Source organism: Polypterus senegalus, chromosome 15 (assembly GCF_016835505.1).
Source record: "Polypterus senegalus isolate Bchr_013 chromosome 15, ASM1683550v1, whole genome shotgun sequence".
Lineage (NCBI taxonomy): Eukaryota > Metazoa > Chordata > Cladistia > Polypteriformes > Polypteridae > Polypterus > Polypterus senegalus.
This window is the reverse complement of record NC_053168.1, coordinates 4821849-4839847: the sequence shown is the minus strand read 5'-3', so window position 1 is coordinate 4839847 and position 17999 is coordinate 4821849. Positions and strand designations below refer to the sequence as shown.

Sequence of the window (17999 nt, the reverse complement as noted above, 5' to 3'; positions counted from 1 at the left end):
GTCTCTCTCCTGCACCGCTTGCTTCCACGCTCCCTGTAACCTCCGTCCTCTCCTTTCCTTTCTCTCCAATCGATTCTCTCTCTTTCTCCCCAACCGACTTGCGCTTCTTTTAAAAACGTGAGGGGCCATCACAGCTGCAGCATTAGCCACGGGAGCAATCACGAATGTGGGCAGTTCCTCACCTGTGCACACGGTGAGAAACGCCCACATCGACGACCGCCCCGCGGCTCGCTACAACAACGCCCCCCTCACGAAGCCGCCTCGGGTGCGGTGATTATTTATTTAAAATCAATGGCCTTTTCTCCACGAGCTGTGGACCCATAACACCACAGACGGCAGTTCAAACCGTCTGATTACCCCGTCTGATGTGCCCCCGTACCAGTTGTTATCTCCCAAGACGTTAAGTTTTTGACCTAACCCCAGGTGATGTGTTAAGTGACTTTGCCTATTTACCTAATTGTCACTCAAAATACCTACGTTTTGACTCTCCCTTAATACATATATTTTTATTTTTTTCTTTTACAGACAGTCATGAACAATTTAAACCCAGTTTGGAAAACCTTCAAAGTGTCATTGAACTCCTTGTGTAGCGGGGACCACGACCGAAAGCTGAAGGTAAAGAGATGCGTCTGCTTCAGATGTTGCTGTTCATTTATATCTTTGCTTGTCTCTTTTGGTGGAGTAACAATTCAATCAGGGACTCTATCATTTAATTAAATCAGAAACGATGACCACGGCTATTCCTTTCCACTTCTAACTCGATTTCCTTCCAGAGTGAGGGGTTTTTAGTAGTCCATTAATCAAGATGAATCTACTTGAAGACTGACGAGAAGGACCTTAGGGGTTCCAGAGTGTGGTCAGCTCTAAACTCTTTCATCGGGCTTTGCGTTGTGGGGTGAGCTGGTGGTGCAGTCCTTAGCACGGCTGCTACACTTCGACAAAGCAGTAGAATGGACGAAGTCCATGGGTGGTATTCCGTGTTCTCCTGGTTATCCTCCGAGCTTGTTGTCTTCCTGCCGCCTCCCAAACACATGTCTACTGCGTTCAGGAAGTCTTCAAGCCCCTTCACGTTCTTCACACTTGATTGTGTCGTAGCTTTAATTTGTGCCCATCAATCTGTAATGACACCGTGAAAACGTGTTTTTAGAAAGGTTTGAAAATTCATTAAGATTTCGAAATTGAAATTCCTCCCTCATAAAAAGTGTTCAGATCCTTTGCTGTGCCACTCCAAATTGTCCCCGGGCTCATCATGTCTGCTTTCATTCGCCTTGAGGGGTTTCTAGAAACTGACTGGAGTCCACTTGTCGAAAACAGGATTGATTGGACATCGTCTACAAAGGCAAACATGGACCAGTGTACAGAAGGTCTCACAATTCACAATGCAGGTCAGGACAAGAAAACAAAAAAAAAAAAAACCATGAAGGCCAAGGAGCCTTCTGTAGATCTCCACTATCAGGGTGGACCTAAACACATCATGGCGTGTCACAGAAAATTGTTAGAATACTTCTAGTGAGTTGGATTTGTATGTAGCAGAGTACTAGGGTGTTGTACCGTGTTAGCCATTATGAATGTAGAGAAAAGCCAAGCAAAATGACACCTTTTATTGGCTAATTAAAAAAATTACAATATGCAAGCTTTCGAGGCAACTCAGGCCCCTTCTTCAGGCGAGATGTAATCAGGGGCCCAAGTTGCCTCGAAAGCTTGCATATTGTAATCTTTTTAGTTAGCCAATAAAAGGTGTCATTTTGCTTGGCTTTTCTCTATGTAGCAGAGCATCATTATGATATTACGGCAAAGACGGAAGCCGACTAAACAGCAAAGATGGGGATGAGTGTAACATAGAGGGGCACACATTTATTAGAAAGGATAGACAGAACGGAAAAGGAGGTGAGGTTGCTGTTTATCTCAAACAGAATTTAAATGCAAGTCCTCTTCAGTTGAAGGATGAGTCCCATCTTAGTGAGGACATCTGGCTTCGCCTGGAAAGCATTAGGGAAACAGGTCTTATTTTAGGAGTGTGTTTTAGACCACCCAATGCAGACAGTAATTTCAACACACATCTTTTTTAGTAATATCAAAAAGGCAATTTTATAGGGGGTATTATAGTTATGGGGGACTTTAACTACCCAAATATTAACTGGGATAACCTTGCAGATGGAGGAGCACAAGAGAGGAGATTTTAGAAGTAATCAGTGACTGTATGTTAACACAGCATGTTAAAGCACCAACACGGAGTGAAGCCTGTCTGGATTTAGTATTTTGTAATAATCAGGACAGAATTGAGGGTGTCGAAGTAATCGGACCACTACAGTCACGTGACCATAATAAAATACAATTCTCAGTGTTATGTAAGACAAAAAATGTTAAGTTTAACTTTTGGTAAAGCAAATTTTGGGCAGATGCAGCAAAGTCTAAGCAGGATAGACTGGGATAAGTTTTCAAGTGTGGAGACAGTCGAGGAGCAGTGGTTTAAAAATGTTTTACATGTAATGTAGGTCAGGTGCATACCTAAATAATAGGAAATTTAACAAACTCAGCAGTGTGTGAATAAAGAGTTAAAAAAGAAGCTGCAAAGGGTAAAACAGACAAAAGAGACTAATAACTCCAAAGTGAACCGTAGGGCGTATGAGAACATGAGGGCAACCGAAAAGAAGGATATTAGGGAGGGTAAAAGATAGATAGATAGATAGATAGATAGATAGATAGATAGATAGATAGATAGATAGATAGATAGATAGATAGATAGATAGTGTAAACTTGACCCGGACACAGACAGGCGGACATGTTGTTCTCAAACCACCACACGTTTATTTACAATATTTACAATTAATATAATGGTCACAAAGACCCAGTTCAATGGTCACTCAGACCTAATCACGTGCACAAAACCCCAAATCACACACAAAGTCCTTCTTCGGGCCGCCTCCACTCTCTCCTGCCTCGTCCTTCTTCCACCCGACTCTAGCCTCGAATGAATGGAGACGGCCCCTTTTATAGAGGACCCGGATGAGCCCCAGGTGTTCCCGGCAATCTTCTTCTGGCCACGCCCCAGTGTGGTGGAAGTGCCGGCTGTCCTCCCGGCTGCTCTCCGGGCGCCGTCATAAATCTTCCCCCCAGCACTTCCGCCACACCAGGTCCCCAAGGCACTGGGGTGCCTCCTGGCGGTGACCACGGGCCCCTACAGGGAAAGGCTTCCATGCCCTTGACCCATGGCCCCCAAAGCAACCCGGAAGGCAAACCCCACGTGATCCAGGCAGGGCTCTGACCCTCTTCCGGTCCCTCCTGGCGTCCCGGCCGGGTCATGGCCCCTGGCATCCCTGACAATAGATAGATAGATAGATAGGAAAGGCACTTTATAATAGATAGATAGATAGATAGATAGATAGATAGATAGATAAGCACTATATAATAAATAGATAGATAAATAGATAGATAGATAAGCACTATATAATAAATAGATAGATAGATAGATAGATAGATAGATAGATAGATAGATAGATAGATAGATAGATATGCAAGTCACTATATAATAGATAGATAGATAGATAGACAGACACTTTATTAATCCCAAGGAGAAATTCACATACTCCATCAACAGGTATATACAGTATATAGCAGGTAAGGTAAAACACGACCCCAAGAGATTCTTTCAGTATTTTAATAGTAAAAGAACAGACGAGGAGGAGGTGAAGTGCATCAGGAATAGTGAAGGGGAATTAAAAGATACAGACAGTGAAATAGCAGATGCCCTAAACTCACATTCTTCTGCTGTCTTCACAAGTGAGCAAGCGGAAAACCTCCCAGAGGTAACAGGGACTACTAAGGGAGTGGCGATTAGAAATTATAGAGGGAGAAGAGCTGCTCAAATTAAATGGCCTGAAATCAAACAAATCACCAGGACCAGATAATACTTACCCTTGAGATCTTAAGGAGGCTAGTGAGTAAAGATATAAACCCTTCACACATATTTTTAGGAAGTCCCTGTGCACTGGGTCGATTCTGAAGGTCTGGAAAATGGCAAATGTCATCCCATTATGCAAAAAGGGGGATCAGGCAGATTCAAGCAACTGTGGGCCAGTAAGCTTAATGAGCATCACAGGAAAATTAATGGAAGGAATTATTAAGGATAAGATTGAGCAACACCTGGCAAGGACACGAGTTATTAGGAACAGTCAGCATGGGGTCAGAATAGGGAGGTTGTGTTTTACTAACATGCTGGAATTCTATGAGGAGGCAATAAAAGGATACGATCAGAGTGGAGCAGATGAGATTATTGGTGCCACATGAGAGGGTGGGCATCAAATTAAAAGAAGTGGCAGTTCAGGGTGTAGGGTGCAGATGGGTGCAGAATTGTCTCAGACACAGGAAGCAGCGGATGATGGTATGAAGAACCTCATCGGAATTGGCCGATGTTAAGAGTGGTGACTAGCAGGGGGCAGTGTTAGGGCCACTGCTATTTTTAATGTATATAAATGATTTAGATAGGAATATAAGTAACAAGCTGGTGAAGTTTGCTGATGTAACCAAGATAAGTGGATTAGCAGATAATTTAGAATCCGTTATATCTTCCCAGAGGGACTTGGACAGATTTGTGTCAGATAAAATTTAATGTCAGTAAATGTAAAGAGTTACATGTAGGAAGTACAAATGTGAGGTTTGAATACACAATGGGCGGTCTGAAAATCGAGAGTCCACCTTATGAGAAGGATTTAGGAGTCTTAGTGAACTCTAAGCTATCGACTGTCAGACAGTGTTGAGAAGCCATTAAGAAGGCTAACAGAATGTCAGGTTATATAGCGCCTTGATGTGTGGAGTTCAAGTCACAGGAGGTTCTGCTCAAGCTTTATAACACACTGGTGAGGCCTCATCTGGAGTCCTGTGAGCAGTTTTGGTCTCCAGGCTACATAAAGGACATAACAACACACGAAAAGGTCCACAGAAGAGCGACTAGGCTGATTCCAGGGCTACAGGGGATGAGTTATGAGGAAAGATTAAAAGAGCTGAGCATTTACAGTTTAAGCAAAAAAAGATGTAGAGGAGACCTGAGTGAAGTGTTTAAAATTATGACGTGAATTAGTCCAGTGAATTGAGACGGTGACTTTAAAATGAGTTCATCAAGAACACGGGGACACAGTTGGAAACTTGTGAAGGGGAAATTTCACGCAAACATTAGGAAGTTTTTCTTTACACAGAGAACAACAAGCACTTGGAATAAGTGAGCAAATAGCATGGCAGACAGGTGGAATTTAGGGACCTTCAAAACTTGACTTGATGTTACTTTAGAAGATTGAAGTGGAAAAGACTGGCGAGTGTTGTTGGCCTGAATGGCCTGTTCTTGGCTAGATTGTAATAATGTTCTAATACTTCCAGGAATGAGAGATTTCAAGTTTTGAAATGTAATAAATTTGCAGACCTTGCTGTAAACATGTTCTCACTGTGTCACGATGGGTTATTGGGTGTAGATTGATGGACAAAAATGGCAAAGTGATTCATTTCAAATGTAGTGTACAACACAATAAATCGTGCAGAATGTGAAGGAGTCTGAAGACTTTCTGAATTCAATGTATTAAGAGCTTGATGACTTTCTGGTATAACAAACATCTCGGGTTGAATGACGCAGGCTTGAAACTTTAAAGCAGGGGTCCCCTGTATGGCCGCAGTGGCTGCAGGTTTTCATTCTAACCCTTTTCTTAATTGGCGACCAGTTTTGCTGCTAATTAACTTCTTAGTTGATAGGAACTCCTTAATTGTTTCTTTTTCCTTAATTACCAGCCAAACAACAATGAGATACAAAATGAGCCAAAACAACTGGTGTCCATCATACAATATCTGAAAATAAAAAGGGTGGAGGTCTCTGGAATGTTGATCTGCTCAGGTCCACAAAACATTTTATCAGAGCTCTTAGAAGAGAGAAAATCAACAATTTCAGAAACGTCTGCTATTAAACAATGAGAGCAGCAACAAGCCATGGAATTAAAGAACGGGTTTAATTAACGACAAGGCTCGGCTCCTGATTAAGCAACTAGTTGGAGTGAAATTGGTTGGAGTTTGAGGCCCTGACTGAGTTGATCTTCTGTTGGCTCCCTCACTTCACATTTCATTTCTGTTTGGGTGTTTGGAAAGAAATAAATGAATAAATAAAGAAAGAAAGAAATGAAGCAATTCAGAGGAACGATGAAGAAATCCAGGGGAACAAATCTTAAAAACAATTCAATTAAAATTAATTCAAAAGAAGTTAATTAGCAGCAAAAACAAGTCACTAATTAAGAAAAGGGTTAGAATGAAAACCTGCAACCACTGTGGCCCCCCAGGACTGGAGTTGGGGACCACTGCTCTAAAGCAAATCAGAGATCTTCTCAGGCTCATGTATGCTTTGGTAATCCATGAAGATGTGCTGCTAAAAGGTGACCATTTATTTAAAGGTTTACTCTCTTAATTAAAGAAGGTTTGAATTCAGGGCTGTCTTAACATATGGGCACAATGGGCACTGGCCCGGGGGCCCATGATGGTTCTGATGCCCATGTATGTTTCTGTTTTGCTATTAAAACTGTGGTCTCAACGCACTACTTTTCCCGGGGGGCCTATGATGCTGTTAAGACCACCCTGGTCGATAGTCATTAATCGAGATGAGCCAGGCAAAGCTGTTAAGATGCCTCTAGAAGTGAACGCTCAAAAGCGGTGGAGGTTGTGATCAAGGAGTACGTGTGGGTGAAGATGTACAGTTAGGTCCATAAATATTTGGACAGAGACGACTCTTTTCTCATTTTGGTTCTGTACTTTACCACAATGAATTTTAAATGAAACAACTCAGATGTGCAGACTTTCAGCTTTAATTCAGTGGGATGAACAAAACGATTACATAAAAATGTGGGGCACCTAAAGCATTTTTAACACAATCCCTTCATTTCAGGGGCTCAGAAGTAATTGGACGATTGACTCAAAGGCTATTTCATGGCAGGTGTGTTCAAGTCCTTCGTTATGTCCCATCAATTAAGCAGATAAAAGGCCTGGAGTTGATTTGTGGTGTGGTGCTTGCATGTGGAAGATTTTGCTGTGAACAGACAACATGCGGTCAAAGGAGCTCTCCATGCAGGTGACAGAAGCCATCTTTAAGCTGCGAAAACAGAAAAAACCCATCCGAGAAATTGCTACAATATTACGAGTGGCAAAATCTCCAGTTTGGTACATCCTGAGAAAGAAAGCAAGCACTGGTGAACTCAGCAACTCAACAAGACCTGGACATCCATGGAAGACAAGAGTGGTGGATGATCGCAGAATCATTTCCATGGTGAAGAGAAACCCCTTCACAACAGCCCACCAAGTGAACAACACTCTCCAGGGCTTGGTCGGCGTATCGATATCCAAGTCTACCATAAAGAGAAGACTGCATGAAAGTAAATACAGAGGGTGCACTGCAAGGTGCAAGCCACTCATAAGCCTCAAGAATAGAAAGGCTAGATTGGACTTTGCTAAAGAACATCTAAAAAAGTCAGCACAGTTCTGGAAAACATTCTTTGGACAGATGAAACCAAGATGAACCTCTACCAGAATGATGGCAAAAAATGGATGGAGAAGGCGTGGAACAGCTCATTATCCAAAGCATAGCACATCATCTGTAAAACACGGTGGAGTCAGGCAGTGTGATGGCTGCCAGTGGCACTGGGACACTAGTGTTTATTGATGATGTGACACAGGACAGAAGCAGCCAAATGAATTCTGAGGTGTTCAGAGACATACTGTCTGCTCAAATCCAGCTAAATGACGTCAAATTGATTCATGATACAGATGGACAATGACCCAAAACATACAGCCAAAGCAACCCAGGAGTTTATTAAAGCAAAGAAGTGGAAAATTCTTGAATGGCCAAGTCAGTCACCTGATCTTAACCCAACTGAGCAGCATTTCACTTGCTGAAGACGAAACTTCGGACAGAAAGGCCCACAAACAAACAGCAACTGAAAGTAAAGGCCTGGCAGAGCATTAAAAAGGAGGAAACCCAACATCTGGTGATGTCCAGGAGTTCAAGACTTCAGGCTGGCATTGCCAGAAAAGGGTTTTCAACCAAGTATTAGAAATGAACATTTTATTTCCAGTTATTTAATTTGTCCAATTACTTTTGAGCCCCTGAAATGAAGGGATTGTGTTAAAAAATACTTTAGTTGCCTCACATTTTTATGCAATCGTTTTGTTCACCCACTGAATTAAAGCTGAAAGTCTGCACTTCAAATGCATCTGAGTTGTTTCATTTAAAATTCATTGTGGTAATGTAGAGAACCAAAATGAGAAAAATGTCTCTGTCCAAATATTTATGGACCTAACTGTAGAAAGTCCATAATAGATGGCTGCTGGGCTTTAGTCCAACCTTTGTTTAAATCTTTTTTTGAAATGTACTATTGTTATTGAATTATTAGCTTAATTTGTTTAAATACTTTCTTTCAGAAGTACCGTGCGGTCGTTTGTAGGCAGCATTTACGCAGACTTGTATTGCTTTGCAGTGCTTTTAATTCCGTGGCTGTATGCAGGCCCTTTTAATAAATGAGCGGCAGATGAAAATGACGTCCAGGCTAGGAGAGCATGTTGGCAGGCACACCTGTGTCTTATAAACATCAGAGTTTATTTTTAGGTAGAAACAAGCGCTCAGTTTCCGTCTGATAAGTCTGATTACAGCTTTATAATTTAAAAAAAAAAATTGATTTGCCACACTGTGGGCTGCCCTGAAATCACAAAGCACAAACGCTAATTAGGCAAGCAGCTCCCCTTCACATAGGAAGTGGGCACTTGACGAGAGGGTGGCTAACAGTGAAAATCTGCAGCTGTCGACATCCTCCGGGACCACAGGATTTGTCCAGCCACATTCTTTAACTAAAAGTTTTGTTTTCTTTAACTAGCAAAATTAGCCCAGTGGGTGGCGATGTTGCCCCCACGGATGTGGAAGTGGTGCACAGCTTACAAGAACTTGACCCCTTTTAAATTTGATGTCTTAGTCACTATTTTCAGGCCCATTTGAGAGCCACCATTAGCGCTGTATCCTGCGTTTCTAAGGGCGTGGTTTCAAGGGTCGTAACCCAGGGTAATCGGTGAGACGGAATAAAAGGTTGATTCCTTTCGTTATCCAATCTGCATATTCAACTTCTTAAAACAAACAGATAAAATAATTAATTACTTTTGAACTTCTCATGAGTTTTGTTCGGTTTGACCTCTCTGCCTGTTTAATTCTTGTCTATCATTATGATTTAGTAGTTTTATTGTTTTATGTTTATTTGTTTTAGTTTCATTTTTTAAGTGCTTCTCCTGGGTTAGCTCAATAAAAATTCACCCGTTCGTTTCTTGGCAGGACAGATAGGCTGGACTGGTCTTGTAACACCGCGGAGCTAAAAAATAAATGGCCAAGCAGACTCCTGTTTCTTAGAAGACTCTGTGCCTCTTCAATGTGGATAGTGACATCTTTTACATGTTTTATGAGTCAGTGGCAGGCTCTGAGGTGTGTTGGGCTGGTAAGATCACTTCAAAAGGGGTCCTCCAAATCAACAAGCTGATTAAGAAGTCAGGCTAATTTATGGTAGACTCTCTGGACCCGCTGGAGGTAGAAGAGAATCCAATCAGAACTGATGGCCATTGTGAACAATTGCTGTGTTCCTTTAATACAGGTAATGACATCCTTTGCTCTTCTGTAACTTTGTGTTAAGCCAGTGTGGCATGCTTGGCCAGTAACATCAATTCAAGAAAGTCCCAACAAATTAATAAGCTCATTAAGGAGGCAGGATCAGCTATGGGACACCCTCAAGGCCTGTTGGAGGTTGTAGAGAATCAAATCAAACCTGATGACATTAGCGAAGAACGCAGTGTTTCTTTATTGTGGCTAGTGACAACCCTTACATTTTCTATAACACTGTGATACAAATAAATATAGTGTACTTGGCTGGTAACATCACTTCCAAAGAGGTCCAACAAATCAATAAACTGATTAAGAAGAAAAATGCAGTTATAGGATGCCATATAGACCTTTTGTATGTAGTAGAGAATCAGGTCAAATCTGATGACCATTATGTGGGTAGTGACATCCTATACAAGTTCTGTCATAGCCAGTGTGGGGTTCGGGTCCAGTAAGGTCACTTCAAAAGGGGGTCCACCAAATTAACAAGCTGATTGAGAAGGTAGGCACATATATAGGACACCCACTGGACCTGCTGGAGGTTGTAGAGAATCAGATCAAACCTGATGACAATAATGAAGAACGCTGTGCTTCTTTATTGTGCCTACTGACATCCCTTACATTTTCTGTACCTCTTTGATACAAATCAATATAGTGTGCTTGGCTGGTAAGATCACTTGAAAAGGGGTCCTCCAAATCAACAAGCTGATTAAGAAGTCAGGCTAATTTATGGTACACTCTCTGGACCCGCTGTTGGTAGAAGAAAATCCAAACAGAATTGATGGCCATTGTGAACAATTGCTGTGTTCCTTTAAAATGGGTAGTGACATCCTTTGCTCTTCTGTAGCTCTGTGTTAAGCCAGTGTGGTGTGCTCGGCCAGTAACGTCAATTCAAGAAAGTCCCACCAAATTAATAAGCTCATTAAGGAGGCAGGATCAGCTATGGGACATCCTCAGGGCCTGTTGGAGGTTGTAGAGAATCAAATCAAACCTGATGACATTAGTGAAGAACGCAGTGTTTCGATATTGTGGCGAGTGACATCCTTTGCTCTTCTGTAACTCTGTGTTAAGCCAGTGTGGTGTGCTCGGCCAGTAACATCAATTCAAGAAAGTCCCACCAAATTAATAAGCTTATTAAGGAGGCAGGATCAGCTATGGGACACCCTCAGGGCCTGTTGGAGGTTGTAGAAAATCAAATCAAACCTGATGACATTAGTGAAGAACGCAGTGTTTCGATATTGTGGCTAGTGACATCCTTTACATTTTCTATAACTCTGTGATACAAATAAATATAGTGTACTTGGCTGGTGACATCACTTCCAAAGAGGTCCAACAAATCAATAAACCGATTAAGAAGGAAAACGCAGTTATTGGACGTCATGTAGACCTTTTGGATGTAGTAGAGAATCAGGTCAAGTCTGATGACCATTAGGTAGGTAGTGACATCCTCTACAAGTTCTGTCATAGCCAGTGTGAAGTTCTGGTCCAGTAAAGTCACTTCAAAAGGGGTTCAGCAAATTAACAAGCTGATTGAGAAGGTAGGCACATACTGTATATACTGTAGGACGCCATCTGGACAAAGTAGAGAATCGAGTCAAAACAAATGGCCATTAGGAACAATACTGTGCTCTTCTAATGTGGTCAGTGACATCCTCTACTCTTAAATACGATCATTTCAAAAGGGGCCCATCGAATTCAAAAGCTAATTCAGAAGGCTGACTCAGTTATGGAACACACTGTGGACCCCCTGGAGGCAGCAGTGGAGGAGAAAATGAAAACAAAACGGTAACAATGCATCTTTAATAATGCCTTGTGGTTACTGCTCTCTTATTATTAGCCAGTTCAGTATTTTCTTCTTTTTTTACTTGTTGTTTGTATCTGAGGGCGGTTTTGTTGCTGTTGTTACTGTAATATGTTTTGAGCTCATGTTACAAGCTAATATTCCACCATAGCAGGGCATGTAGTGGGCCAGTGCTCAATGGCACCCTATACCAGCACTTTTGTGTTCTGCCTGTATACCGGTGTGTACTGTCACTTGACTCACAACCAGCCAATAGTTTCTTTGAGCTTTAGGACCTCCGAGGGTGGAAGGGGTCCAACCTTCCTTTTTGAAATATCTTATGTGTATCAGCAGTAACAGGTGCACCTTCAGACCTCAAAGGGGGGCACCATCTGCATCCAGCAGAGAACGCACACACCCTGGGAATCGGTTCATTAGTGATTACAGCGTGGTACTAACCTACATCTATAGAAATATAAATTAAACATCGATATCCCTCAGCAGTGATCCAGCAGCAATCTCATTTAATGATTATTTTGGCACAATACACTTAGCTTGAGCTTACACTGCACATATTACAAACACGAATAAGGCCAGTGACAAAAACAACCGGTCCTGGACTGGGGGCCCGAGGTCTGGAGTCTGTTGGTGGGGAAGGCCTTCTCATGGAGAGGTGGTGACGTCACCCATTTGTCCATTGGCTTCAACATGCTGAGCGATTTCCAAGGCTTTTTATACTGTTTCTGCAGGTCCGGGGACCCCATCAGACGAACATGATAGATAGATACTTTATTCATCCCAAGGGGAAATTCCCATAATCCAGCAACAGCATACTGATAAAGAACAATATTAAAATAAAGAGTGATAACAATGCAGGTATAACAGACAATAACTTTGTATGATCTTAATGTTTACCCCCCCCCCGGGTGGAATTGAAGAGTCGCATAGTGTGGGGTCTCCTCAGTCTGTCAGTGGAGCAGGATGGTGACAGCAGTCTGTCGCTGAAGCTGCTCCTCTGTCTGGAGATGATCCTGTTCAGTGGATTCTCCATGATTGACAGGAGTCTGCTCAGCGCCCTTCACTCTGCCATGGATGTCAAACTGTCCAGCTCCGTGCCTACAATAGAGCCTGCCTTCCTCACCAGTTTGTCCAGGCGTGAGGCGTCCCTCTTCTTTATGCTGCCTCCCCAGCACACCACCGTGTAGAAGAGAGCGCTCGCCACAACCATCTGATAGAACATCTGTGGCATCTTATTGCAGATGTTGAAGGACGCCAGCCTTCTAATGAAGTATAGTCGGCTCTGTCCTCTCTTACACAGAGCATCAGTATTGACAGTCCAGTCCAATTTATCATCCAGCTGCACTCCCAGGTATTTACACGTCTGTACCCTCTGCATAGTCACCTCTGATGATCACGGGGTCCATGAGGGGCCTGGGCCTCCTAAAATCCACCAACCAGCTCCTTGGTTTTGCTGGTGTTCAGGTGTAAATGGTTTGAGTCGCACCATTTAACAAAGTCCTTGATTAAGTTCCTGTACTCCTCCTCTTGCCCACTCCTGATGCAGCCTACATGCAAGTCAATACAAGGATACAATTCACTCCAAACAAGGATACAACAAGGTGTTTGTGCCTGCTCAACAGGCGTAGGAAAATAGCACATGGTGACAGAACCCCATGGAGTGGTCTCTGCTTGTTTTAGTCCATCTTTTTGTCATACAGACTGCATGTTACTCTCCTTGTCAGTTTCTCTGCTTAATTTGGATGTGTGCCACATGCTTCTTACTTTGAGTAAAAATCAGGTTTTATAAGATGCTTTCCATAATTCATAGTGACATATTTCAAACTTATGCCTACATCATCTAAAATAGTCTCTATATTATCAGTCAAACTATCTATCTATCCACTATATAGTGCCTTTCATATCTCTCTATCTATCTATCTATCTATCTATCTATCTATCTATGTAAATAAATATATTATTACCAAAATAAATAAATTTTATACCTCTGTTGGTTTTTTAGTGTTGCTTAGTGTTCCAGAACTTTCTCAGATACAATCAGTGTGATACTGAAATATCTAATGAAACAGTAACAGGATGGTTGAGTAGGCATCAAGTAGTTTTCTAAGCCCATGAAAAGACGTTTTAATTTACTTCCCGCTTCTTCACATCACCACAGATTCATTTCTCCAACGTTCAAGGTGATGCCAACGTTATTAAGTGAATTCATCAGTGCGGAAAGCAGCAGGGTAGCAAGTCATGAAATCAATTTGTTTAGAGAGGTAATGAAATTGTTATTTGATTATCTGCCTTGAGTTTATTTCCCGTTTGCATGATGATAGAAGTACATTTCTGAATATCCATGGACTGCGTTTGTATTGTTGATAGCATGGCTTTAATTAACAGAGAGGTGATGGTAAATCTCATCCATCCATCTGTCCAGTTTTCTGAATGTAGAGGCAAACAGGATGCTATCTATCTATCTATCTATCTATCTATCTATCTATCTATCTATCTATCTATCTATCTATCTATCTATCTATCTATCTATCTATCTATCTAATGTTAAAGAATTCAAAACAGACATATAAAGTGTTGAATATCCCTGAGGAATGTCTGAAATATCCTTAAGACAAAAGTAAAATAAAACATGAAAACAGACGTGGCATGCCAGGTTGAATGTAGTATAGCTTCTCATGCGAGTCCTGAGCTAGACTGACTCCATGATGGTGGCAGCTCAGGTTATGAGTTATGAGACGCAGAATAGACGGGTCCAGGTGTGTGAGAACTGGAAGTGACGTCACTCAGCAGCCCACTCTCAATAACTGGAGCTGCATGTAGAATGAGAGGAGAGGCATTAGGTGATGGTGCCAACTCCTGGGAAGGGGTGGTATTATAGGTCGAGAAGCCCTGAAGTTGTCTTCCAAATGTATGTGTGTAATATTATCTATCTATCTATCTATCTATCTATCTATCTATCTATCTATCTATCTATCTATCTATCTATCTATCTATCTATCTATCTATCTATCTATCTATATATCTATCTATCTATATCTATCTATCTATCTATCTATCTATCTATCTATCTATCTATCCATCCACCCATTTTCCAACCCGCTGAATCCAAACACAGGGTCACGGGGGTCTGCTGGAGCCAATCCCAGCCAACACAGTGCACAAGGCAGGAACCAATCCTGGGCAGGGTGCCAACCCACCGCAGTATTTATCTATCTATCTATCTATCTATCTATCTATCTATCTATCTATCTATCTATCTATCTATCTATCTATCTATCTATCTATCATTATATAGTGCCTTTCATATCTATGTATCTGTCTGTCTGTCTGTCTGTCTATTTATTACTTCATTAATTATTAAATGCATTTATGTATTTAATTATTATGTAATTGGCTTTATGAGCCACTTCAGCCACCACCAATGTGTAGTACCCACCTGGATGACATGATGGAAGCCATTCTTGCGCCAGTGTGCTCACCACACATTAGCCGTTAGATGTTGAAGGGGCTGCGGTAGGCTGGCGCCCTGCCCAGGGTTTTGTTTCCTGCCTTGCGCCCTGTGTTGGCTGGGATTGGCTCCAGCCGACCCCCGTGACCCTGTCGTTAGGATATAGCGGGTTGGATAATGGATGGATGGATGTTGAAGGGGTGAGAGAGATAGAAAATTATAGCCAGGAGATAACTAGGAGCCAGAATGGGCAAGGTCACGGTGGGCAATTTAGCCAGGACATTGGGGTACACCATACTGTTTTCAGAGGATGCCCAGGGATCTTGTGTGAGCACAGAGAGTCAGGACCTCAGCTTTATGTCTCCTCTGAAGGCCGGTGCCCATTTTTACAGCACACTGTCCCCATCACTCCACTGTTCCACACACAGACCACCCGGTAAGTACCCCCCAGTGGCTTCGCCAACACTACTTGCAGCAGCACCTTGAGGTTTTCCTGGATGTTCTCCTATCCATCCAAATACTGGACGGGCCCAAACAGGCTTAGCTTCAGGTGGATGACCTGTTCTGAAGTGCAGGTGGCATGGCTGCTGGTTCCGATCTGTCTCTCTGTGTTTTATATAGTGCCTTTCTCATCTCTCCTGTAGTGTCAACATACCTCTGATTCCAAAAACAATGTCCGTTCTGGAATGAAGTGCAGCTGCACTATGGCTCATTTCCTTCTTTCCTTCTTCTCTGCGGTGTATCAACGCCCAGCCAGGCATTCTGTCCGCTCAGAGCTCGCACTCCGACGTGAGGATTCTCGTGTGTGTTTGTCTGTTTTGCCCCCTTGTTTGTGTTTGCCATATTTAACGTGTTCTTGTCCCTCCGTACTTTACGTCAGGCTTGGCCTGCAATGTGCACTGCCAACTGAACGCCTTTTGATGTTTCCCAGACTCGACCTCGGGGTATTGATTTAACTTTAATTGTGGTTAACACCTGCCGGGAAAACTGCCGACCGAGCTGTGTGGGAGTTTCGAAAATGAAAAGGCTCATTTACTAAGGATGCAAAGTCATTTAGAGACCTCATTAAAAAATGACACGGCAAACCTCACAGCCACCGCTGCTCGCATGTGGATCTCTCTTTCCGGGGTTTGCATTTTCTGATAATGGGATACACTTTGGTTAACTGTATTCATTACACTTGTTAAAAGCTCCACAGCAGCCCTCGTTTGACTGTCTCCTCTCCAAAAGTGCATTTACTGTAAAGGGAGTCGTAGACATTTGAAGGAAGTCCAGGGGGCTCATAGAACGCTTATATCTTTAATAAATTCTTCATTTTCTCAAAAGCAAAGTAGTTTAATTTTGAAGATGGGGGGCACCCTTGAGTTATCGAGGACGTCAGAAATAACATCAAGGAGTAGAAGAAGTGAGAAGGTAAGGGGATGAGCGAAGTCCTGGCTGCCAACTCTCCAGGCACATGATATTAAATCATGGCGTCCAGCAGGGGTCAGCGTTGAGGCCACCAGTCTTTATAATATATGTACATTAGGGGGGCCAACTCCGGTCCTGGAGGGTCCTGCACTGGCTACAGGTTTTCTTTCTAACCGTTTTTAGTGAAAATAGTGACCTCTTTTCACAACTAATTAACTTCATTGAATTGTTTTTTTTATTTAAGACTCAGACCCCTTATATTAGAGGTGGGCAACATTGGTGGTCCTGGAGGGTCACACAATGGCTGCAGGTTTTCATTCTAAACCCTTTCTTAGTTATTGACCACTTTTAACTGCTAATTAACTTCATTGAATTGTTTTTTTATTCAAGACTCAGACCCCTTTTATTAGAGGTGGGCGACATTGGAGGTTTTACAGGGTCCCACAGTAGCTGCAGATTTTCATTCTAACCCCTTTCTTAATTATTGGCCACTTTTCGCTGCTAAATACTTTGTTGAATTGTTTATTTATTTAAGACTTAGACCCCAGGTCTACAGGTTTTCTTTCTAACCGTTTTTAGTGAAAATAGTGACCTCTTTTCACAACTAATTAACGTCATTGAATTGTTTTTTCTATTTAAGACTCAGACCCCTTATATTAGAGGTGGGCAACATTGGTGGTCCTGGAGGGTCCTGCAATGGCTGCAGGTTTTCATTCCAACCATTTTCTTAATTAGTGACCACTTTTTACGGCTAATTAACTTAGTTAAATTGCTTCTTTTATTTAAAACTCAGACCCCTTATATTAGAGGTGGGCAAGATTAGTGGTTTTAGAGGGTCCCACAGTAGCTGCAGGTTTTCATTCTAACCCTTTTATTAATTAGTGACCACTTTTTACAGCAAATTAACTTTGTTAATTTTTTTTTTTATTTATTTAAGACTCAACCCCCATATATTAGAGATGGGCAATATTTGTGGTCCTGGATGTGCTGCAATGGGTGCAGGTTTTCATTCCAACCATTTTCTTAATTAGTGATGACTTTTTGCTGCTAAATAACTTCAATGAATTGTATTTTTTTTATGTAAGTCTCAGACTCCTTATTTTAGAGGTGGGCAACATGTGGTCCTGGAGGGTCCTGCACTGGCTACAGGTTTTCTTTCTACCCGTTTTTTCACTCCTAATTAACTTCATTAATTTTATTTTATTTTTTTAAGATTCAGACCCCTTATATTAGGGGTGTTCGACAGTAGCTGCAGGTTTTCATTTGAACCCCTTTCTTAATTAGTGACCACTTTTTGCTGCTAATTAACTTTGTTAAATTGTTTTTTTTTTAATTTAAGACTCAAACCCCTTATATTAGAGGTGAGCAACATTGGTGGTCCTGGAGGGTCCTGCATTGGCTACAGGTTTTCTTTCTAGCCGTTTCTAGTGAAAATAGTGACATCTTTTCACTTCTAATTAACTTCATTGAATTGTTTTTTTTAGACAGATAGATAGATAGATATGAAAGGCACTATATAATTGATAGATAGATAGATAGATAGATAGATAGATAGATATGAAAGGCACTATATAATAGATAGATAGATAGATTTGAAAGTCACTATATAATAGATAGATAGATAGATAGATAGATAGATACTTTATTAATCCCAAGAGGAAATTCACATTTTATTTAAGACTCAGACCCCT

The 17999-nt window shown here is 41.8% G+C and overlaps 1 protein-coding gene across 1 annotated transcript in view; it reads left to right on the top strand.

Annotated features, from left to right (window-relative positions):
- LOC120515754 (copine-4) overlaps window positions 1-17999 on the top strand; it is a 466133-nt gene that overhangs the window by 293314 nt on the left and 154820 nt on the right. The window contains exon 7 of the mRNA XM_039737037.1: window positions 526-615. Within this exon, the coding sequence (XP_039592971.1) occupies window positions 526-615 (90 nt within the window). The remainder of the gene's footprint in view (window positions 1-525; window positions 616-17999) is intronic.